The 25925-nt window shown below is 42.3% G+C and overlaps 1 protein-coding gene across 5 annotated transcripts in view; it reads left to right on the forward strand.

Moving 5' to 3' along the window:
• Positions 1-25925, forward strand: part of PDE10A (phosphodiesterase 10A) — a 398987-nt gene that overhangs the window by 179131 nt on the left and 193931 nt on the right. The window contains exon 1 of one of the 5 annotated variants that reach the window (XM_042479381.1): positions 12866-13256. The exons of the other annotated variants lie outside the window; for them this stretch is intronic. Coding sequence (XP_042335315.1) covers positions 13172-13256 — 85 coding nt within the window. The 5' untranslated portion in view covers positions 12866-13171. Of the gene's footprint in view, positions 1-12865; positions 13257-25925 lie in introns of those variants that run through there. 5 annotated transcript variants of the gene reach the window in all.

Genomic DNA, 25925 nt, shown 5'->3' on the forward strand with positions numbered 1-25925 from the left:
ATAATAATAATAATAATAATAATAATAATAATAATAATAATAATAATAATGAGTTACAATAACATTCAAAATCCACAAAAGAGTGATAACTATATTGGGCCAACAAAAATGCATAAAGTATATGTCTTAAGCTTTCAAAGCTCCACTAGCTTCTTCATTAGGCAAAGGTGTACAAGACAGCACAGGAGAGAAAAAATGATGATTTTAGTCACAGGCCTGCATTTTGTCAAGATGTTGGAGGTGTTATTCTGAGTATGGAGGGATATCTATGCAGACAGGTCACTCTTCCTCCTGGCCATGTGGTACTGGGAAACAAAGTATTTTAAAGTCTAAGAAATTTAAATGCCATTAGCAAAACAAAAGGGTACCTTGATGGTCTATCCCTGAATCATAATGTATTTTTTTTATTTGTGGCAGAACAATTTCCTTAGAACAAAGCTTGCCAAGAAAACCCCATGATAGGTTTGCCTTAGGGTTGACATAAGTTGGAAATAACTTGAAGGCACACAACACATACACACACAAACAAACAAATGAACACACCAAGATATTCTAGGGAAAAGATATGTTTAAAAGGTTCTTAAGAAATTATACATCCAACACTGCATGAGTGGACATTTACTGATGCAGGAGGTTTCCTTCCTCTCTTCCTCTGCAGCCTTTGTGCCAGGACATTGCCCCTCAGTAAAAATTCTGCCCATCAAATGAAATTTTCTTCGCGTCCCAAATTTCTAGAACTATAGAGAATAAGCTATTGAAAATCATACATTCCTAGAACTCTTATATTTGTTGTGTTCCCATTCTCTTAGTAACTCTGCCTGTCCAGTTTCTTTGGATGCCTAAACAATATTTGCAAATGCTTTATTGAAATTTTAAGTTAATGAAAGGCTAACAAAAATGTCAGGGAGACAGAATGTGGGGTGGGAGCACACACACTCATTCCTCCCTCCATAGCTACATTCTACCTTGTGCTTTCCTCCAAATAACCTCTGGTGGGGAATTCCTCACCTGTCCAGAGCAAATCTGGGATGGAGCTTCTGAGTTATGGGGGGTGGATGAAACAGATTGTTCCAGTGCATGAGCAGACGTCTGCGGCTTGACAAACATTGGAACTCAACCATGAGATATCATTTCTGAAGAATCTTTCCCAGCACATTTTATACTACAAAAAATAACCATACACCATGGTGCTGTAAAGATAATTGAAACAGCCTGTAAAACTGCTTTCAAACCTGTCAAACTGCAAAAGTTGAGCACGTTCTTATGGGATGATATTTCTGTTTTTATGTAATGAAAATTCATAATGAAAAGGCTCTGAAACTGTAGGGAGAGAAGAATCGGGAAAGACATGTGGATCCATGTGTGTATCATGTCTTCTTCTAAGAATCTATTTCATTAGGTATGTGAAGATTGGGTAAGGGGTGTGAAGCAGATGTAGAGCAATAATAAATACTTCTCTTGAGTATTAGTGTATCTCAAAGATGGACAAGTATGATATATAAAAATGAGAGGCATGATGCATGTGAAAAGAGTCCTTAAAATTAATATGCATTAGTACGCGTTGTTTTATGTAGGGAGTTTTAACCTGGCTTGTCTCTTATCTTTGAAGCTAAGCAGGGTCATCCCTGGTTAGTACTTGGATTGAAGACTGCTAATGAATACCAGCTACTGTAGGCTATATTTCAGAGGAAGGAACTGGCAAAACCACCTCTGAATATTCCTTTCCTGTAAAAAATCCTTTGAAATTCATGGGGTTGCCATAACTGATTAGATGACTTGGAGGAAAACACACTCACACTTTGAATAATTTTTTGTGTGAGAATTGTCTGGTTGATATCTGTCCAGTTCAGCACTGAACTTGCTGTATAACCTGCTGAAAACATTAAAAAAACCAACTCACTTTTTGCTTCATATCTTCCCATGAGATATGGAGGTTCTATTGTAATACCAAATAGCTGTTTACAATGTGTCCCGTTGTGCTCCTGGTGTCTCTGTCACTGGTAGAAGTCACTTGCTTTGAGGTCAGAATGAGGTGCCCAGCAATGCGATCAACACTGGTTGTCTTGTTCTAACCTCAAGAGTGAGTCCCTTGCACCTGAAGCAGAGGCACTAAGGTGGCATAGCAGGAAGCATATGCAAACAGCTGCTCGGTGTTGTAATGGAGGCCCCCAGATAATGGAGGAATATCAGGCAACTCCTGAGTCAGAATATTCTGAGCTGCTCCTGGAGTATTCTGGCCCATGTGGACCAGCCTGATCCTCCTGGTGTCTATCATTCGTGATAGAGAAACTGCATGGTATTCAGTTTGGATCAGGGCCATAGCAGTGGGTTGGGGAGGGTTGATTTCTCATGCTGTGTTGTTGCTGCAATGTAGATTCCTTTCCCTGTAGAGCTAAAGTTAGTTGTGAAAACTGGGGGAGGGGGGGCATCCATCTATGTTGTATAGGTAATTACATAACTAGTGCATAAATTCAAAGGGATTTAAGTCAATAGAATACCATTTGGGGAAGCGTTAATTTTCCTTCCATAATGTCAAAGTTCTGGTCCACATCCATCCACTTCCTGAGAATTATTTTTTAAAATGTGAAAATAAAAGCAGCAAAACATCCATCCAGAGATCTCCCACATCTTGTAGCTTGATTTTCAGTACTTAAAATCACGGTTGGAAATGTTGATGCCCTTACCGGTATTTGGAATACCGGTCTTTCTAGGGCTATACACAGTATCGCTCCCAAGCGCCCTCTCAGGCCTGCTTCTAAATGTAAGCCCTGGTATACGGAAGATCTCCGGGCAAGGAAGCGGGCTCTGCGACGGCTAGAGTACCGTTGGCGGAAACACCTTTGCTTAAACGACAAGGCTCTCCTAGACCAACTGTTAAAGGACTACGGAGAGGCAATACGAGCAACAAAGAACTCGTTCTATGGTGCTCGTATTGAGTCGGCTGAGTCGCGTCCGGCAGAGTTGTTCAGGGTGGTCAGGGAGCTAACTCAGCTCCCTCCCGCCCTGAACCAGATCCTTGAACCTTCTAAGGCCTGCTGTGACTTGTTTAACGACTTTTTTGCAGATAAAACCTGTCGTATAAGCGAAGGTCTGAACGCCGACATTATAGCAGAACCTAGGGTAGAAGTGTCCAGAGCCTCCGTGGACTATGTTAAACTGGATCAGTTTGAGTTGGTGAGTACCGAGGATGTGGACAAGATCCTCGGAAGTGTTCGGAAAACAACCTGCTCTCTTGATCCCTGTCCCTCGTGGTTAGCGGCCCAGGGGGGACCGGCAGTAACATTATTGTTACGCCGGATAGTTAACACATATCTGAGGGATGGGCTATTTCCATCTCAACTTAAATTGGCCATTGTAAAACCTATTTTAAAAAAAGCCCTCCCTCGACCCCCTGGTACATAATAACTATCGGCCTGTTTCGCTGCTACCATTTTTGGGAAAGGTGATCGAGAGAGCGGTTGCGATCCAGCTTCAGGCGGTCTTGGATGAAACGGATTATCTGGACCCATTTCAAACTGGCTTCCGGGCGGGTTACGGGGTTGAGACGGCCATGGTCGCCCTGGTCGATGATCTCCGTCTGAGCATCGACGGGGGGAAGCGTGTCCCTGTTGGTGCTCTTGGACATCTCAGCGGCTTTCGATACCATAGACCATGGTATCCTTCTGGGACGCCTGGCAGAGGTGGGGATCGGGGGCACTGCGCTCCAGTGGTTCTGCTCCTACCTCTCCGGGAGGTCCCAGATGGTGCAGCTGGGAGACGTGTGCTCTGATGAGAGGCCCCTTAAAACTGGGGTCCCTCAAGGAGCCATTCTGTCTCCTATGCTATTTAACATTTACATGAAACCGCTGGGAGAGATCATCCGGAGACATGGGGCGCGGGGTTATCAGTACACTGATGACACCCAAATAATCTTCTCTATGTCTCCGACTGATGCAGTGACTGGGGATGGTGTCTCTCCTCTCGTGGCCTGTCTAGAGTCAGTAATGGGCTGGATGAGGGAAAACCGACTCAAGTTGAATCCAGAGAAATCGGAGGTACTAGTGATAGGTTCTCCTGGTCCAGGAATGGCGGTGGTTCCACCTGTCCTGAACGGGGTCACGCTCCCCGTGAAGGACTCAGTGCGCAGTTTGGGGGTGCTTCTTGACTCGTCGCTCCACCTGACAGCTCAGGTGAATGCGACGGTCAAGAGCACCTGTTATCAGCTTCGGCTGATTCGCCAGCTGCGCCCATACCTGGCCCAGAGGGACCTAGAAACTGTTGTACATGCTCTGGTAACTTCGAGACTGGATTTCTGCAACGTACTCTACATGGGGCAACCCTTATACCAAACTCGGAAGCTGCAAATGGTGCAGAACATGGCAGCCCGGCTGGTCACTGGTGCTCCCAGGACCAGCCACATAACACCGGTGCTGAAAGACCTCCATTGGCTGCCCATTCGCTTCCGAGCTCAATATAAGGTGTTGGTGATTACCTATAAAGCCCTAAATGGCTTGGGCCCAGGATACCTAAAGGACCGCCTCTCCCCGTACATTCCGCCTCACACCCTCAGAACATCTGGGCAGCAGTTACTGAAGGTGCCTGGGGCTAGGTTAGCCTCCACCACACGGAGGACATTTTCCACGGCTGCCCCAGCCCTTTGGAACACGCTGCCCACTGAGCTCCGCTCGTCCACCACCCTGGCCCAATTCAGGAAGGACTTGAAAACCTTCCTGTTTCAACAGGCATTCCCCGAATAAAATCCTGCGGGCCTCCCTCCTCTTCCGTGGCCAAGAGGTTGGGCTATGGGGTTTTTTGTCTGTTTTGGTTTAATGTTTTTGTATTTTAATCTTGTTGCATTTGTGGATTGCTGTTTTTAATCTTGATGTAAGCCGCCCTGATCATAGGAAGGGCGGGATATAAATAAAAAATTTATTATTATTATTATTTATTAATATAAAGTTACATATACTGTTAAGCAAGCCTTATACATACAGCAATTATGCAACTATTGCAGTTAGTAAATCAGTAACTTTCAAGACCATGACTGAAACTAACATCATAGTAGCTATAGCAAGTACATTTCTATACTGCTTATCAGTGCACTTAAACACTCCCTAAGCAGTTTACAAAGTGTAAGCTAATTGCCCCCAACAATCTGGGTACTCATTTTAGCCAACTCAGAAGGATGCAAGCCTGAGTCGAGCTTGAGCCTTTTTGCTGGTATTGAACTTGTAACCTTATGGTTTGTGAGTGAGTGGCTGCAATATAGGCATTGAACCACTGTGCCACCAGGGCTCCTAGTGATGGTTGTGCACATGGTCCAAAGCTTGGGGACACAGGAAAGAGAGAGTACAATGTAGTATAGTAAGTCATTAAAATATTTCTGTCCCACCTTACATCCAAAGTTCCCACAGTGGAGTACAGGAAATAAAAATAATATTAGAAAATTTGCAAGAATGCCAAACAACAACATTCTAGTTTTAACAATTTCAAATAGTATTTGCTTGTATACACTGATATATATATATATACTAAGGGAGAAGGCCAAAGGAAATAAAAAAAGATCAAGGGGATCCAAAAGCTTTGGTGATAAGCAAAGTTTTAATTTGGTGTTGAAATGAAGCCAGTGCCAGTGTAACTCACACACCCCAAGGGAAGGGCTTTCCATAGCAAGCATACAGATATGCTTCATTGGTATTGCAAACATGCTATTACAAACCAATACCAAAAGTTTTGTTTCTCCATCCCTCTTTCACATCCTACTGATGGTGATACTAAAAAAATCCAGCTAGACAGAAGGAAAGGGGCAGCTGGGTGGGTTTAACAAGATTCTGTAAAGAGGAGTTTCTTTGACAGAAACTTAGGCCCTATACAGACGGGCAGGAAGGGGTGGTGATATGTTGCTGTGGCAACTGCCAAGGCACCATTAGCGCCGTGGAGCGGTGACGTCTCTTGTGCGCCATGACATTTGGACGTGGAGCACAAGGCACGTCATCAGCGCGTATGCCGTGTGAACGCACGCACACCAAAGTGTCAGAATCAGCACCTCAGACTCCTTCCTGGCAATGTATTGGTAGCCAGTGCAGTTATGGGGCTAAATTTGTTGTAAAGGATTTACGTTAAATAAGAGACATGGCATAACATATTTTTAAATAAGCGCTTTGCTAGATTGCTTCTGTAAGGAATGTGAATGTATGTGTGCCTTCAATTTGTGTATCAATTTATGGTGACTCCATAAATGTCATAGGATTCTCTTAAGGAAGGAACACTTAGAGGTGGTTTTGCCAGTTCCTTTCTCTCAGACATAGCCCACAGCACCTAGGAATACAAAATGACAAATTGTTTTGCATCAGCTGGTCTTCCCATGGCTTACACTTTGTTTAAGAAGACCCAGCTGTTTTCCCAGCAGCTGGCACATCAGTTGCTGAGGACTGCATTTCCCCAGCACCAAGTTCTTTTATTTGGTTTTGATGTGGGAACAACCAAATAAACAACACATATGCCTGCCTGCCTGCTTGCTTTTTTGTGTAATGGTTTTGCCAGTGTTAGGTACTGGCAAAAATAATAATAATAATATTTAGAGTCAACTTGTGGGTTACCCAGTACTTCAGAATGTCTTTCTTAGGATTTCTCTGCATCTTGCTGACCCATTTTCTTTGATCTGCCTTTCTTCAGTGGACTGACAAAATATTTCTTCTAGCTAAATCCCTCTTTGTTTTATCCTTGGAAGGTATTAGGAGACAAAAGTTTTCTGCTTACAAATGGCCAGAAACTTTATAATATAGTTCCCTTTTAATCTGAAATTTCACATCACAAGATTTGTTTCTTGATAAAGGTAATCATAAAAATCTCATTCAGTAGATTTTCATGTGAGATCAAGACTGCAGTGGATCCTTCTTAGAGTACATTGCTTTCTTCTTATAAAGCAATTCCAGGTTCTACTGAAAATATGAAACATGTACCTCTTGTTCCTTAGGTAGTGTAGGTTGCTAAATGGGCTGTGTGAAATCAAATCTTTTCATAATTAGTGTCATAGGTGTTTTAACATATTGCGATTATTAAAGAATTGCCATCACTTGCCAAATGTCACTGTTCAATATTAAGAATTTGAAAACTATACTCATGATGAACTAAGGGCAAGTAAATGCAAACTAGAACAAAATATTCATTATGAATGGTGGTTCATAGCAGTTGCCATGTTAGATGATACACTAAATTCCCAATGATGAAATCCAGTTAACATATGTAAGGCAAGAATAATGATTTGGCCATCATGTTTAAGGGCATTTCCATTAAAAGAGGGGAACATCTGTAACTATGGCGAGAGTAAGGGAGGAAAAAATTACTTTACTTTTGTTGGCTAACTACATCATTTCCAATGTTCTGTTGTTATTTGCCATCAATTCAGCTCCAAATTATGGGGAACCAAACCACCACACCCCAATTAGGCTCGATTCAAATAAAAAGGCTTTTCTGTCCACCTGAAGTTTTCATACTTGGACATACATTTTTTCCCTTTATCACTGAATTTCTTTACAGCCTGTAGATGTTTGTTTTTTAACTTTGAGCCAGGAATAATAATAATAATATAATATATATTTACTTATAGCCCGTTCTTCAGCCAAGACTGTCAGAAGGAAGGGACTGACAAGAGGCTGAGAGAGTGACACTGAGAGCTTTGTTAGGCGTGGGATGGACACTGTATGTCAATGGTGGTGACAAATATTCTGAGCACTGGGAAAGATTGGGGATGTAAGAAGTTGTTGGAGTTATGGGTGGTCATAGCAATGTAGCTTTAGTCATAAATAAACCTCTGTTCTAATAGATTTTATGTTGTTTTTTAAAAATGCAAGTATAAAAGTAAAGACACTTCCAGTTCCTTTCTTCTTGACTGTGTGTTAAATAATTCCTTAGATCACATTTTAAAAACTCCAGTAGCATCCAGAACTTTCAATAGACATTCAGTGGAAGTCAGTGTAAAAATTACATGGGGTGTTATCCAATCAACCTGTCTTGATGATGGAATGGTATCAATGGCTTCCATCAGTGGAATGGTGAGGTGGGACGATTAGTCCCCCTTTGTCTATCTTTCGTTCGTTCCCTCAAAATATACTCCAGAGGTTTTGGGAATCCCATGGGTTGATATTGGAGTAGGATGATGGGAGAGGCTCTAAGGAGAATAGTGTATGTAGTGTACTGTATTCTGCTTTGGTCAGGCCCCACCTGGAACATTGTGTGCAGTTCTGGGCACCACAATTCAAAAAGGACATTGAGAAACTGGAGCGTGTCCAAGGAGGGCCACTAAAATGGTGAAGGATCTGGAAACCATGTCCTATGAGGAACGACTTAGGGAACTGGGGATGTTTAGTCAGGAGAAAAGAAGGTTAAGAGGTGATATGATAGCTTTGTTTAAATATTTGAAGGGTTGTCATATTGAGGAGGGAAGAAGTTTGTTTTCTGCTGCTCCAGAGACTAGGATCCAGAACAATGGATGCAAGCTTCAGGAAAAGAGATTCTGCCTCAACATTAGGAGGAATTTCCTGACAGTAAGGGCTGTTTGACAGTGGAACACACTCCTTCTGGAGAGTGGTGGAGTCTTCTTCTTTGGAGGTCCATAAACAGAGGCTGGATGGCCATCTGTCAGGGATGCTTTGATTTGGATTTCTTGCATGGCAGAATGGGGTTGGACTGGATGGCCCTTGTGGTCTCTTCCAGCTCTATGATTCTAGTGGGAGGGGAGGAACCTCATTGCTTCAGTAAGTTTTCTTGAACGAGGTCAAATTTCACTCATGAAATGTGGATGTGAACCTGAAAATACAGATGCACAAAATTTTAAAAAGTATTTTAATATTTATCTTCTGGCTATGTATATAAGATATATATGAATAAATGTCATGTTCAGATTAGGGTCTCATCTGCAAGATGATCTCATTATGTACATGCAAATATTCCCAAAAATATTCTGTGGGGAAACAAATCCAAAATTCAATTCAGGTTCCAAGCATCTTAAATTAGGTAGATTCAACCTGTATGTTTATACTGTAATTTGTTTTAGCGTTTGAACTTTTAAATCTTCTTTGGCAATTGGTTTTATACAAGTGCTTTTTGTTTTAGTTACACATGATTCCAAGAGCTGAAACAGCAGTGTTAATGGAAAGACCATGCATTTCCCATATAATAAACACAATTATTCATTGTAATAGTAATGTTTGTTGAGCATATGTGGACGTCTTAACCTTAGAACAAGGAACAGAACTGAAATGTTGTATATAGAAATGATATTTCTTATTCATGTACATCTACTGACTGATATAATGTAACAATGAGGAGATAAGATGAAATGAAGAAACCAAACAAATCATGCATTTACAGGGAATATGAGGCTTTATTCACTGTTTTCTTGGAAAGTCTCTGCAATATACAGATATATATATATATATATATATATATATATATATATACACTGTATATATATATCAGAGATTTTCCAAGAAAACAGTGAATAAAGCCTCATATTCCCTGTAAATGCATGATTTGTTTGGTTTCTTCATTTCATCTTATCTCCTCATTGTCATATATATCTATATCTATCTATCTATCTATCTATCTATCTATCTATCTATCTATCTATCTATCTATCTATCTATCTATATCAGTGAGTATGCTCCAAGGCCAAGTAATCCAGTTCTTCTTTCGAAAAATAAAGGTAGGGAAAAAAGAAACAAACAATGTATAAGTCTACAAATGGAACTGAATCAGGAAACACTAATATCATGAAATAAATAACTGCATCCCATTTTTAGAAGATGAAGTAATTCCTCCAAATTAATACAGTTGTTTGGAGGAAAGAGACTTAGCTAGATTACTAAATAACATGCAAACTATTATATAAACAAATGTTATTCAATATACATTTGCAAATATGCATTGCATATCATTGCTGCCCTGTCTTAGGAATGCCAGTATTTGATATTACCTCTGTGTGTGTGTGTGTGTGTGTGTGTGTATATATATATACATACATACATATCCGTCCGTGCCCCAAGACTTGTAAGAATGCAATAATATGTAGGGTATACTGTAGTATTCTGTGTAAAGACTGAATATATATATATATATATATATATATATATATATATATATATACACACACACACACACACACACACACACACACACACACATGAATGCAAATATTCATTATTGCAAGAAAGAGTTTGTTTTCACCAGGTCAGATAGGAAAATGGGAACCCCCCCCCCTTTTCCTGTATTTACTACAATATAAGCAATATAGTTTAGCAAGAAACAGGTAAGAAATGGAAAGCAGGCATTTTGGCCAATGCTTCGTTTTATATTGTTGTCGTTTACTACTGATACTTGAAGTTATGATTTAAAGAGGAGTGTTCGTTTTGTCCAAGCAAAGTCGCATGTCCCTTCTTCCATCTCTCCTCTAGAAATCTAATAACGTGAAGTCAGCTCCCCTTTTAAAAGCGCAGCTGATCGCGAAGAGAGGTCTAAAGCCCCCCCAGCCAAGGGGAGCGGGAGGGAGCCCCGGCCGCCTCTGCATTTGCGACCAAAGCATAAAGGGGAAAACCCTGAAAAGTCGTGTTTGCAAACCAAAGCCAGAGAGAAGAAAGAAAAACACAGAGACAGGGGCAAACTTTCCACGCCTTTCGGCTCTGACAACCCTAAATGCGAGGAAGAAATGAGAACTTGAAATGTTTCAATCCCTTGAAATCCCCTTTTCTCCTTCCCGCCCAAAGAAGGAAGGATGCCCAGCAAGTGGGCTTTATTTGGAAGGAAAAGGGCCAGCTGGGATTGATTTCAAAAGACATTTGGCCACAGGCTTTTTGGGGTCCCCCCTTCCTTTCCTTTCCTTTCTTGCCGGGATGGTTTGTTTTCTGTCCAATAGACCAGGCTCCCGCCTTCCTCTCCTTTTCCCCTCCTGATCCCACCAATTCCTCTTGGAAGCGAGGCTGGGAGTTGGTTTTTTCTCGGGGCTCTTCTTGAAGGAGAAGACCCCAGTTTCTGGTCAGAAGAGTCAGTCGAGGGCCTCTTCCCCGCGAAATGGAGGCCGGTCAAGAGAAAGGGAAGGACACGGCCCAGGAAAAGCGAAAGGCACGGACGGATATGTATGTATGTATATCTATCTATCCGTGCCTCTTTTAGACAAGCTCCAAATGGAGGGCATTTGGGAAGAAGTGTAGGACGTGTCTGGTCTTGGCTGCTTTCCCAGAGGTCTCCAAAGGGCTCATATCTGCACTAGGAATGATACACTTTGACACCGCTCTCACTGTCCTGGCTCACGGCTAGGGAATTCTGGGAATTGGAGTTTGTTGTGAGGCCCAGAGAGAGAGAGAGAGAGGAGCCTATTGATCCACTCTAACAAACAGAGAAATAGACCTTTATTGGCCGAGATGCACAATAGACTCCTTGCAAACTTTCGAAGCTCCGCGGGCTGCTTCCTCAGGCGAGATGTTCCAAAGCAAACAGGAGGGAAGGAAGGAAGGGAGATGTGTGTCAGACGCCGGCATGGTGTTGTTTCTGTCCTTCGTGGAGATGGTTCGAGGAGGGGACCAAATAGAGAAGGAACTTGGAAAGGAGCCTGAAGAGAGAAGAGGGCCGAAGTTCGAGTCCAGCTGGAAAAGAAGGGGATTCAGGGCTGCATCCACACTGGGGAAATGACCCGGTTTGGCACCGCTTGTAACTCTTTCCTGGCTCAAGGGTGTGGGGTTTTGGGGAAGGTGAGCCAACAAGCAACCCTCGCTTCCCGCCAACAAGTCGAGCTTTTTCTTATCGAGGCTTTTGAAACACAAAATACGGCCGCCCTCGTTTGGGGCGGATAAAGGCTTTGGGAAATGCGTCCTGGTCCAAGTCGGGGAGGGGGGGTCGTTGTGTGTGTGTGTGTGTGTTTGTGCGTGAAGACTTTGGAGGGTTCAAACAAAAGGGGGGAAAGCCAGCCCCCAAAGCCCAAGCCCCCTCCTCCGCCTTCAAGAGAGGAGGCGGGTTGGAAGCGGGCTGAGCCCCGCCAATGGGCGTGTATCCCGCCGCCCTCGCCGCCGCCGGCCTTCTTCCTGCAAAGGACTGGAAACAAGTGCTCTTTCTTGGGATACACAGTTTCCATCGCAACTCCACTTCCACAGGTTTACCAGAAAGAAATCTTTCTGTTGCCAAGAAGGCGCTGGCGGGAGAAGGGACTATCTAGAATCCGTCGGGATACAGTTTCCCCCTCCAGCCTCCTCCCCACAAGCTCCGCTTACACATGGAGTAGCTTTCCAAATATTGGAAATCCAAATACAGTAGTTGGTTTGGCACTGCTTTGTTTTTTAACTCTTTGTCTGGCTCTTTGCTGTGGAATTCTGGGAGTTAGGGTTTGTTGTGGAGCCCAGAGCCCAACTCCCAGAATTCCATAGCAAAGAGCCAAACAAAGAGTTAAGTTGGTGCCAAAAGGGGTTATATTTCTTCCGTCTGGCTGGAGCTCTTGCCTCTGGCCAAAGCTGCTCAAACTCCCGCGGAAAAAGGGCGGGAAGGGAGGGAGGGAAGCAAGGGCCAGGACCAGCCGCCCTGGTCCCGCCCCACTGCAGCGCCAGCCCTTCCTCCCAACTCGGAGGCGGCGGCGAGGGGCTCCTTTCTCGGGCACCGGCCGGGTGTCTCCCCCCCCCCCAAGCCTTTCGCCCTGCCCAGCCTGCTCCTTTCCCGCCCCCTTTCTCCATCTTCCCCGGCTTCTTCCCTTCCACCTCCCAAGTCCCCGAAGGAAGGAGGGAGGGAGGGGAGGAGAAAGAGAGCGAGCAAGGCATCCTCCTCCTCCTCCTCCTCTTCAGCCAGAGATGCTGGAACAGCGGCGGCAGCTCTTTTGATCGTCTTCAGCGGCAACAACGGGAGGCGACTTTCCTCTTCCTCCTCCTCCTCCTCCTCCTCCTCCTCCATCATCATTATCACCATCATCGTTATCCCGCCTCAGCTTCCAAAGGCCCCCAACCGCCGGACGCGATCGCTTCTCAGCCCGGCTCCTCTGGTCCTCTAGGCGGGGGAGGAAGCGGAGGAGCCGCCCGCGGCGCCCTTGATTTCGGCTTTGTTGGGCGGCATCGGCAACAAAGAGGCATCTCCGTCCTTCCCCCAGCCCCCGGTTTTCCCTTGCCGCCTCTTCTTCCTCCTCCTCCTCCTCCTCCTCTTTCTCTGGTTGGGGCCAGACATGGAAGATGGGTCTTCTTCTTCCTCCTCCTCGTCTTCCTCGGCCAGCTGCTTCCGACGGTTCACCGAGTGTTTCCTAAGCGCAAGTAAGGGGCCCGGGGTCCTTGGGGGGGGGAGGGCAGGGGACTTTTTCCTTCCGAGGCTGCATCCACGCTGAAGAAATAACCCGGTTTGGCCCCGTTGTAACTGCTCTGGCTCAAGGCTGTGGGATTCTGGGGGTTGGAGTAACAGCATGCAGAAACACCGCCCAAAACCATACACCGGCTTCGAAAGTCTTCAAATTAAAAAGGTTTCGGTAGCTTAAAAGTGAAGGAAAAGGGATAGATCTATATACAGTACAGTATATGCTCAGTGGTTCCCCAACTTTGTCTTTCAGGTGTTTTGGATTTCAACTCCCAGAAGCCTTGGCTCAAAGTTAAGCACCAGGAGAGCCAGAGTCGAAAACATCTGGGGGAGGGCAAAGTCTGGGCCCCGCTGGTGTCCTGCAGACCAAATAGTGGGAAGAAAAAGGAAATGGTTATTGGCTAACATGGAGCCAGGGATATGACTGTATCTAACACATCTGATTCATGCTCACCAAAGAACCCCAGGAGCAGCCTGGCAGATTTGGACAGTGTCCAAAGTGGCATATGTGCATCTAGTGAAGAATAATTCACTCATCTTTGGCCACTTGTTCTGGTAAAGATGTGTGTATCTTCTGACTCAGCCGGTGCTTTTTAAAGGCTGTTTGTAGTGGTAAACTGTAGCTCCTGTTCAGAGACCTAGAGCCTGTACAGACAGGCCAAAATAAAGCTGCTTCGGGTCACTTTGGAGGTATGTTGTTTAAGTGACACACTCCTCTTAAGAGGCCAGAAGCTGCACCAAAGCCAAGCTTCCTGGAGTGTGGCTTTGGCATGACCTCTTAGGACACATGCATCATTTAAAGACCATACCTCCAAAGTGAGCCAAAGCGGCTTTATTTTGGCTGGTCTGTTTGGGCCCATAGCCATGTTAGTCTGGGATATCAGTGTGCAAAGTGATGTTGTAGCAGCTTTCAGACTGATGTGTGTGAGAGAAAAAAGTTGGAAGCATGAGCTTTCATGGACTTGAATCAGGGACCCTCCATTCCACCCCAAACATCTGAGGAAGCAGACTCAAAGCTCATGCTACAAACTTCATTCTTTCAGCCTCAAGGGTGCTACAAGATCCCTTTGCATACCTATCCCTTAGAGTTATTTCAGATTAAGCCAGAATGAATACATGATTTGAATGAACTTTGTGTTGAGGAAATGTTGAGTATTGATCTTAGCCACTGGAAATTCTCTGGCTGTCATCATTGTCATCACTTCATGTGCAATATAGCTGAAGTACGTACAAGCTATCTTAATCTGAATACTTATTGGTTTGCAACTGGGAAGCCTGTATGTACATTCAATTTGTGCAAGGGCTCACTTTCCACTTTTGGTGGTGTCGTGTGAGTCAATGGCAAAATTAATTTTCTTCTGACATTTCAGGCCCTGTATATGTATGTATTTGTTAGCAGTGCAGCAAATATTTGCACATTTATTATTTATTATTTTATTTATTTATTATATTTATATGCAGCTTTTCAGAAATGCTCCCAGAGTGGCTTAGAAATTGATAGTGAAGACAGTTTCCTGCCTTCAGGCTTATGATCTAAGGGCCCCGAACAGACTGCTTTGGGCCAGTTTGGAGGTATGGTGTTTAAATGCACCCTAAGAGGTTGGAAGCCATGCCAAAGCCATGCTCCAGTCCTAAGGATTGAAGTGCAGCTTCATTTAAACAGCATACCTCTAAAGTGACCTGAAGCAGCATTATTTTAGCCTGTCTGTTCAGGCCCTAAAGTAGTTTAGAAAGAAAGCTGGGAGCCTGTTGGACTAGAACTCTGGAAGACCTGGATTTGAATCCCCATTCAGCCATGAAAACCCACCAGACGCTCATGGGCAAATTAGACTCTTTCCGCTGCAAACCTCATCTGTTGCTACCCCCCTCCCCCACACATGATAGTTTCACCTCAGAGTTCCTGTAAGTCAGAAATGACTTGAAGGCTCATTAATACAGGGAGATAATATTAGTATAGGCTGAGTCTCCCTTATCTGGAATTGGGAATTACAAAATACAAAAAAATCCCAAAACTTTTTTCATGGGTAGCTGAGATAGTGACACCCTTTCTTTCTGAAACTGTACAATATTTGTGTACAATGTGTACAACTTGGTTTGTATACATAGAAACTTGGTTTCATGCAGAAAATCATTTAAAAATATTGTATAAAATTACCTTCAGGCTATGTGTATAAAGTGTATATGGAACATAAATGAATATTGTGATAAGACTTGGGTCCCATCTCTAAGATATCTCAAATACAAGTATTCCAGAATAATCCAAATTCCCAGACACTTCTGGTCCCAAGCATTTTAGATAAGAAAGACTCAATCTGTACATATATTTGTTGTAAAACTATCATAAAATATGATTCAGTGTGGGTGGGAAGAGAAAAGTCCATGATGTGGCATGACAAAGGAAACAGATCAACTTGCTTATAAAAGATTCTACAGTCAGTCCTCCTATGGATTTTTATCTATGGATTTTTTTATCCAAGCATCCACAGCTTGCAAATATTTTAAAAATATATAAATTTCCAAAACCAAACCTTGATTTTGCCATTTTATGTAAGGGACACCATTTTACACTGTCATTGTATATAATGGGAATTGAGCATCCACAGATTTTGCTTCCCACAGGGGGGTCCTGGAACCAAAACCCAGTGGATACCAAGGGTCCACTGTCCAATCAGTACAGAAAGTCAAAGTTCTTGGCATTTAGTATTTCATGCCTCCCCCACTCCCCACACATAAAACTTTAGAAATGCTTTCCATGTAGTAAGACATTATAAAGTACTTAAAGTGGTCCATTGGGCCAAGATAGATTATCTCTGATGATATGTGCACCAGGCTTGGGTTGCTGTCAAATACAAAAGTCTTTGAGGGGTCATGGTGGGGGCTACTTTTTAAACACTGTTTTTCTCTGGTGACAGTTACTCCAGCCATGAAAAATACAGCTAAAAGACAGTGATTGGGAGAAGTTCAGCCTTACTTTCCTGCTACCTCTTTGTTTAAAATCTACACCACCTACTTTGTAGTGATTCCACAAGGATTTCAGGTATCATGGCTAGTCTCAACATTAATGTCTTTCTTTTTGTTTGAATTGTTTGATCCCCTTTTGAACTGGTGAAACTCTGTAATTGGTGTATATTCTCAAGATATGTATGCACCTTGCCTCTTGTTACATTTAATTTAGCTTTTCTATTCCTCTGAGAACCATGCGGTGTAGTGGCTTGAGCATTGGACTACAACTCTGGCGATCATGGTTTGATTCCCACTCAGCCATGGAAGTCCACTGGTTGACCTTTGGCAAGTCATTCACTCTTAGTGCCAGAAAACTCTGTGATAGATTAGCTTTAGGGTTTCTGTAAATTGGAAATTACTTGAAGGCACACAACAATTCTTGTACTCATAGTAGTACCTGTTCTTGTTGTGTGTGGGGTTTCCCCCCCAAAAAAGAAAATTAGTGTGGTAAGAGTTGGAAATCTGAATAGGAGAGGATTAACAGAGTGGAAAGTATTTCAGGACACTGCTACTCAAAGTGGTGATCTGATCTGTCATAAGTTTCCAGAATACTATGTGAATATGATACAAGTAGGGAGAGAAATTGCTGGTCTACCACATCACCTAGCTTGAGAAGTACGGCTGTCAGAGACTCCTTTAATAGCTTGTTGCAAAATCAGCAGATAATATTTGCTGGGGAGATTTCTGACTCATTGCTCTTGATAAAATGGATCTTCCTTAAATTTTCCAAAAGGATCTAGAAAAGTAACATTTTGTTTTATAACTGCCATAATAGTCAGTACAGGTATAGCCAGGGACTACAGTGGCTGGGGTTTTAGGATGCTGTAATCCAATAAGTAAGCTTTTCAAGCTGTGAAAAGGGGCAAACTCTCTTCCTCCCAGCTGAGGCTTTAGGGCCTGTGGGCAGAGTCGGGGCTCAACATCCTGATGACGCTTGTCGTAACTTCGCCCCCATGGTGCCATGATGGTGTGCACCACTCCAGATGGTGCGTGCCATCATGACTCACCTCTGGTGTTGCATCCAAATAACACAATGCCGAAGGGGCGCCATAAAGCCACGCCATGGCAGCTATGGTGCCCCTTGGAGGGTGAAAAAAGGAGCCGCAAACAGTGGTTTATAACTTTTTGTGCCCTCCAGAGGTTGGATTGGGGCTGTGGCATGAGTTTGCCATGGTCCTGATCCGGCCAGGAAAGGGGTGGCCTCCTGCCACCCCTTAGTTGTCTATGTATAGGTACACCTGTCCAGTGGTATGCAGAGGGCTGAAGTTGGGAGCTTTGAAACCTCAGAAAATTGGTACTTTAGAGGAGCTTTCTCTTTTTTCTGGACGAAACGGATTATCTAGATCCGTTTTGATCTGGTTTCAGACTTGAATATGGGATAGAGACAGGTTTGGTCGCCTTGGTGGATGACCTATGCAGGAAACTGGACAGGGGGAGTGTATCCATGTTGGTCCTGCTAGACCTCTCAGCTGCTTTCAGTTCCATTGACCATGGTATCCTTCTGAGCCACCTTTCTGGGATGGAACTTGGGGGCACTGTCATGCAGTGGTTCTGGCCTTTCCTGGTGGGGTGGACCCAGAAGGTGTTGTTGTTGAATTCCTGGTTGACCCCCCGGCCATTGGCTTGTGAGGTCCCTCAGAGTTCTGTTTTGTCCCCTATGTTATTTAACATATGCATGAAAACTTTGGGAGATGTCATATCGAGTTTTGGGGTGCGGTGTCACCAGTATGAGATGACACCCAGCTCTGTCTCTCCTTTCTGTCTGATTCCAAGGAAGCTGCCTCTGTATTGAACCAGTATTTGCTATCTGTAATGGACTGGATGAGGGCAAACAAATTGAAACTTAATCCAGACAAGACAGAGGTGCTCCTGGTCAGTCATAAAGCAGATAAGGGAATCAGTACTTTGCCCGTGATGGATGGGGTTACACTCCCTCTGAAATCTCAGGCTCGCAACTTGAGTGTACTCCTGGTCTCAACTCTGAGCCTGAATCCCCAGATTCCAGCAGCGGCCAAGAGTGCATCAGCACAGTTAAAATAGTGCACAAGCTGTGCCTGTTCCATGAGACATCATATCTGGCTAGAGTGACACATACCTTGATTACATCCCCTTTGGACTGCTGTAACACACTCTACGTGGGGCTGCCTTTTGAAACTGTTCAGAAACTTCAGCACATGCAAAATGCTGCAGTGAGCATGCTGACTGGGGCCAGTTTTATGGAGCATATTACTCCATTATTGAAACACCTTCACAGGCTACAGTGAGCATGCTGACTGGGGCTAGTTTAATGGAGTTTATTACTCCATTGTTGAAACAGCTTCATTGACTACTAGTTTTTTTACGGGCAATAGCAATAGCAAGTATATTTCTATACCACTTATCAGTACATTTAAGCACTCCCTAAGCGGTTTATAACTGTAAGCTAATTGCCCCCAACAAACTAGGTATTCATTTTAGCAATCTAGAGAGGATGCAAGCCAGAGTCCAGCCTGAGCACCTGTCTGGTATCAAACTCACAATGTTGTGAGTGAATGGCTTCAGTACAGGCATTTAACCACTATGCCACCAGGGCTCTTTTAATTCAAAGTACTGGTCATGACCTATAAAGCCCTACACAGCTTAGGTCCAGACTGAGAGACCGTATCTCCTCATATGAACCTGCTAGAGCCCTAAGATCTGCAGGGGAAGGCTTTCTCTTGGTGAGGACATCTCTTGAGAGCCTTCTTGGTGGCTGGTCCCACCCTCTGGAACTCCCTTTCAACTATACCTACTGAATACTACAGCTGACCTTAAAGAGAAAAGAGATCTACCGAATCGCAGATCAGGTTATAATGTCAGTGGGAATGCCCCCAGAATGTTATAGAAAATGCCCAAGGTCCGTGTACCATGTTTTGTTGTTGTTGTGTGCCTTCAAGTAGTTTCTGACTTATGATGAACCTAAGGTGAACTTATTATGTGGTTGTCTTGGCAAGTTTCTTCAGAGGGGGTTTGCCATTGCCATCCTCTGAAGCTGAGGGAGTGTCACTTGCCCAAGGTCACCCAGTGGGTGTACATGGCTGAGCTGGGATGTTTAGCAACAGAGAATGAAAGCTAGTGGTGTGGATTTGCTATTAAAAACAACTTATTAAATTTTGATATTATTGCTAACAAACAGCTTTACTTATTTGTGTCACTCATGACCTCTGCAGGTATTCTTCCAGAATAGTGATAGATACTGTATGGATATTTCTACATTTTATTTGGGTCAGTGGCAGGCTATCAGCTTAAAAACTGCTGATATTTGATGCTCTTCAAACTTCTGAGGGAATGTCTATCAACTTGCTTTGGTGCTTTACAGAGCGCCCAAAAAGGGTGCTCTGCCGACGCCTGTGTTTGCTGCATGAGAGAACCACAGCGGACAAACTGTGCGGCTCCCCGTGCAGCAAAAAGAACCCGCAAAAAGCGGGTTCTTCTTGCGGCGCAGTTGTGATGCTGCAAGGCGCCAATGGCGCACTTGCGGTGTCACAACCGCGCCGCGACGTGCGGATGCTAAGTGTTCGTCACGTCAAAATGGGGGCGCCCATGTATATAGGGTGCTGCCATTTTTACGTCCCCAGTACATACTAGGGGTGAGGCCTGATTGGACGCTGCGTCCTCAGCCAACCCCTAGTACGTACTGGGGTCGGAGCATAGCCAATCTGTAACGGGCCTTTGTTAGCTTTGTCAATATCCAAATAGTCTATATTAAAATGCAGTCTGTAGTTGGGTTCAAATGGTGAAAAGAGGGCACATCCAGAAGTTTGTGACATACACTTGTTCCTGCCTTCTTATATTCAATTTGAACAAAATTGTGGTTATTCTTGGCATCAGAGATATTTTTTGTGTTCATCATGAAGCCAATTACTTAAATTATCCTGATTACAATAGCTTCCTTATTTCTGTGTGTTCCATAGTACTCTGAACTGTTGCTCAATTGTTTCCATGGCAGCACATTGTCCTGATAGGTGTGACCTTCCAGTGGGTATCACCTCATTTGTAGAGTTCTTTCTACTTTTTGTTTCCCCATCTAACCTCTGCCTTTAGTTAGAAGAATTCTGTCCATGTTGTTGAAAGAATATAGAACTTCCTTCTAGTTATGTTGATAGGCTAATTTGGCCAGTAGGAACAGCTGGACATTTGATTTGTTAAGAGCAGGGTATCAAAATGTGGGGAATGGTGGACTGCCAACTGTCTAACAATCCAAATGTGACAAAACCCACTTGTCACACATGACTAGTTGGGAGCGATGTCAGAAGCAAAAACAAGCAAGCAAACAAAAAACCCAAACTTAAAAGAGAACACACATTCATGGGCCTTTTTTTGGGATGTTTTCCCAGAATGGACACCAAATTGTGGCTAGGTATGAAATGCATTGAAAATCACAGAAGCTCGCACTCATATAAATGTCTTTACAAAGATACATAAATGTCTTTTCAAAGATCCCATCCAAGTACTAACCAGGGCTGACCCTGCCTGTCTTCCAAGATCAGATGGGATCTGGTTGTGTTTAGAGTATTTTGCCCTTAAGCAATATTGCTGTGTGAATTTGCCCTCTGTTCATCTGCTGAAAGGTTGAATAACATAAGAACATAGGGCGTGTCATGCTGGCTCAGCTGCAAGGCCGATCTGGTTCACCATTTTGTTCCCACAGTAGCTAATCAGTTGCCTGCAAAAAGTCCTCAAGTGGGTCACAAGTGTAATAAGGATCTTCTGTTGTTTCCTAAAGACTGAGAAACTACAGTGGGTCCTTGCTATCCACTGGGGTTTGGTTCCAGAACTCCCCACCACCCATAGATACCAAAATCTGTGGATGCTAAAGTCCCATTATATACAGTCGCATAGTAAATTGCATTCCTTATATGAAATAGCAAAATCAAGCTTTGCTTTTTGGAATTTCTATTTTAAAAAAACATTTTCTGTGAATATAGTAGGTGTAAAAATAAAAGATCAGTGTTATAAAGTAAAAGCGTATGCTGATGATATAGTTGTTTTCTTAGAGGATCCTCTAAACAGTATAAGGGAATTAAGAACAATATTACAGGATTTTGGAGAAGTGGCAGGATTTAAAATTAATGTAGAAAAAACAGCAATGATTACTAAGAATCTGTCTAAAAAAGAAGAAAAAGAATTGGAAGAAATCACAAAATTTAAAGTCCAAAACAAAGTAAATTATCTGGGAATTTGGATATCAAAAAGAACTGGAGACTTATTTGTTAACAACTATGAGAAAAAATGGAAGGAGATCAAAGAGGACCTGGGGAGATGGTCTAGACTACATTTATCATTGTTTGGTAGAATAGCTGTAATTAAGACAAATGTGCTACCAAAATTTTTGTTTATGTTTCAAAATCTCTCCATAATTAATAGCGATAAGTGTTTTCAAGAGTGGAGAAAAGAACTAGCGAAGTTTATTTGGGCCGGTCGAAAAGCACAGATAAAGTGGAATAATATAATAGATGACAAAAGGAGAGGAGGCTTGGGAACACCGGACTTACAAAAGTATTATTATGCATGCGGAATGTTATGGGTAGAGGATTGGATTAATTTGAAAAATGGGAGATTGTTGAATTTGGAGGGTCATAACATTAAGCATGGGTGGCATGCATATTTAGTATATAAAAAATGGAAAGAGGACAAGGAGTTTAAAAATCATGTTGTAAGAAAAGGTTTGTTGAGAATCTGGGAGCATGGTAAGAAAAATTTTTACAATAAAATACCAAAGTGGACTTCACCACAGGAGGCACACTTTGGAAGATTTAAAAAGACACAAGAACAATGGATTACATATGAAAAGATCCTGGAAGAAGGAGAGGGAGTAACTATGAAAATGAAATCTAGAGAGAAATTAGAAAAAGAGAGGATAAAAATAGACTGGTTCCCATACAAACAACTAGAGGAAAGGTTTAAGAAAGATTGGAAAGAAGAAGGAATAGAAAGAGGAAAAAATGAATGGGACGTTATAATTTGTGAAAAACAGAAAAAGAAGAAGATATCAAAATATTATAAAGAGTTGTTAAAAAGGGATTTGGAAGAAGAAGGTATAAAGACTGGAACATAGTTATACAATATTGGAAAAGTATAGACTCAGAGTGAATCATGAAGGGAAAGAGAGAAAGTACCTAGGTTTATGTCTGTTAATGTACTATGAAGAATGAAGTGGAGAGAGAAATGTATTTATATTGGGTATGGGGGGGAGGGGAAGAGGGGGGGAAAGGGAGGGTTATGTTTGTTAAGATATGTTATAAATGACATGAAATATGTAAGTGTCTATATATTGGTTAAAATAAAAAATAAAAGTTTAAAAAATACATTAAAAAAAAGGAAAAAACATTTTCAAGCTGTGGATGGTTGAATACATGGATAAGGAATCTGTGGATACAGAGGGCCAACTGTACTTCTATTACTGAAGGTAACAGAAAACCATTATGACCAGTAGCCATTGATAATTTTATCATACATTAAGACGTGTTCAGTTTTAAGATAAATTTGGCTGTATTTGCAATGAAACTGAAATATTTCAAGCCAGTTCTCTCAACATTTAAATGTGATTGGCACATGTTCCTTTAAGTGTTGTTGAAACAATCTGGGCTCAATTTGTTGTCTAGCCACTACTTTTTGAAATATTTCTGGCAATCCCAGGAAATGGATTATTGTCAAACCATGATTAACTAAAAGAATGTTGAATCATACTTTTCATTTCAAGGAATGTTTTAAAATATGCTTATTTTCAAAAGCTGGCATTTTTCTGAGCATATGATTTAATGATATTCTTGCCTTAAATAATGTTGATATTTCTACACATAAACAATAGAAAGAGTCCAAATCCAGTGTTAGTCTACCATGATAAGAACAAATCCATTGAAATCAATGGGCAAACAGACAGGCCAAAATAAAGCTGCTTCAGGTCACTTTGGAGGTATGCTGTTTAAATGACACATACATCTTAAAACGCCACACTCCAGACCTAACTGGAGCAAGGCTTTGGTGCAGCTTCTGGCCTCTTAAGATGTGGGTGACCCGAAGCAGCTTTATTTTGGTCTGTCTGTACGGACCCTACGAGATGTTAATTAAACATGACTAATAAGTTTTAGGCATTTCAGCTGTACCACTTTCAGGAGACCTAACACTAGATTTAGCCTTCATCAGTACTACTCAAAGTGGTGATCAATGGACTGATGCTGATCTCTGAGTCATTTGCAATTGCTCCCTTGAGATCTAGCCAGTGGTTACAAATACAGTACTGGTCTTGGCACATTGGGGGAAATTTGCTGATCCACCACATCAGACAGCTTAAGAAGCATTCACTTTGAGTGTTTGGAGAAGGCTGGCCTGCCATTGTTGCAATGTAGTTTGAGTATTTCATGGTGTTATCCTCACTCAGGCCTTGTCTGCACTGACCAGGATACTCTGGTGGCAGCCTGGAGTATCCTAGCCTCAGAGCTGCCATAACCTCACTCCACTCCTCATTACCTGGCCCTCAGTTGCAATGCTGGGTGGTTGTTTGAAACACCCAGTTTATCTGGTGCTGCTGCAGGTCACTTTGCTCTGAAGTCAGAATAATTCAGTCAGCTACAATCACATGGCTGGGTGCATCGTTCTGATGGCAGTGGCAGATGTGCCGGGCAGCTCAGTGGGACACATTTAAAACATTGCACATTCAAACATTTGCACATTCAGGCTGCATATTCAAATATTCCAATCCACATTGCTACGGAGGGCTCTGGATCTTCCCTGAAGATCTGGAGCAAAAGGTAACTTTTTATAACACGGGGGTTTTATACCCCAGTTCAGGGGATGAACATGCCTGACGTCATCTAGTCTGTTTGCACGAGAACTGGAGTTTGGGACATGTATAATCTAATCTCCCCATAGAGAGAACTGAGGGAGGCCATTGTATTTGGCTCTTGTAAACAGGGCTTCAGTTGTCCAGAGCAAGCCCTGTTACTGCACTACCTTCATGGATTCTAGTGGTTATTGTTAGGACTGGAAACTATCAAGGCTGTTTGACTGTTGTGGCTGGTAGTTTTTTGTCCATACAGAGGAAAGGGAAGCAAAATATAGGCTTGGATTCAATTTAATGGAGCAGGGTGTATGGTTTTCTCTTCCCAGTTGCAATCTGTCATTTCAGGGCTCCAGGAGACAGCAGTAGGAAGGTAAGAAGGTTTTGTTCTGCGAGTCATTGCTCTGCAGGAATAAAAAGTCATAAACATAAATAGTGAAAGCATCTACAAAGCATTCTAGCAGGATATTTTAATTTAACACAGGTAATTTGAATTAAAAGACACTTTTTTTCTTATATGTCTTAAAAGGGAAAATTCCTTTTGTAAAAAAATCAAGATATTTCATGTGATATTTATTTGTATGGATAAATGATTGCCAGATTTTTGAAAAACTGCTTATTCACATTATTAAGATGAAAACAAAAACTATCATTTGGTGCACAGATACTTTAATAAAGTCCTATTGAAATGTTGGAATTGTTAATTTATTGGTGATCAGACTATAGTCTTATGTAGAGTTAGTTGTATGTCCCACTGAGTTTTGTACAACCTCTGAAAAGTGTACATAGGATTAGGCTGCAAGCGCTTATGCATAATTTAGTGGCCAGCTTTGTCTTTGTATAAAAATGTCCAGGGTTTCAGTTAAATAGTAATGTTCTCTGTGTCAGTTATATTTGCACTGAAAAATAAACAGTATTTAGTGGCCTATGCATTTGTACAGAAAGAGATTTTTCTTAAAATGCTCCCCATGCTTTTATAATTTTCAGATGCATTAACATTTTATGTTGATTTCAAAATACCTGTTTGAAATGTGTTTAAACAAGCAGGTATAATTTAGTCTTGTGTGCTCCCTCTGCTGGTTGCTGCACTGCAAATAATTTAGCTCAGCCCTGTTTTTCAAGTTTGTCTGATATTACCGACATAAGAAACAAGTGCATTGTTCCAAAACCCATGTAAACTGCAGACACTATTTCTAAATAGTTAAGGAGAAAATATATTTCCAGCAGTGGCATTGGCTTGGATCCAGAGGATTAAATAAAAGTGAATTTCAGTTTCTGCAAGGCAGAGGAGTGGTGGTTCATTTCCTTCAGACCTGACCCTCGTTTGAGTGAAAGTGCTTTCTACTTGCACAAGTTGTTTCCTGGACTTTCTATTGGCTTTAAAAAGGCGTTGTTCAGAAATATATTTATATCTGATGCAATCTTGATTTAGAACTCATCTTCTCTGTTCATCATTAAGGGATGAGATGGAGGAAATGGCTTTGGCTTGTGTGCCTTCAACTTACTTTATTATACATTTTTGATTATTTTAATACAAGTTTGTCTTTGTTTCTACCGGTTATTAAAGCATTTGAAATATTAAAGTCTTTTTCTTTTGTGATTTCATATTCAAAGACAGAGAAAATCACTTGTTCAAATACCATTTTTTTTCTGGTCTTCACATGTGCATGTAATGAAAGTTATTTTGTGGGAAGGCATAGAAATACACTAGGATACCTTGATGTAGAGGCATCAGAAAGCAAGGTTACCATCCCTGACTGAGTGGTGTGGAGGCTGGCACTTCAGGAGCCGCAGCCCAAGCTTGGGAAACTTTTTAGAGGGCAGCTTCCAG

The sequence above is a fragment of the Sceloporus undulatus genome, chromosome 1 (genome assembly GCF_019175285.1).
Source record: "Sceloporus undulatus isolate JIND9_A2432 ecotype Alabama chromosome 1, SceUnd_v1.1, whole genome shotgun sequence".
Classification (NCBI taxonomy): domain Eukaryota; kingdom Metazoa; phylum Chordata; class Lepidosauria; order Squamata; family Phrynosomatidae; genus Sceloporus; species Sceloporus undulatus.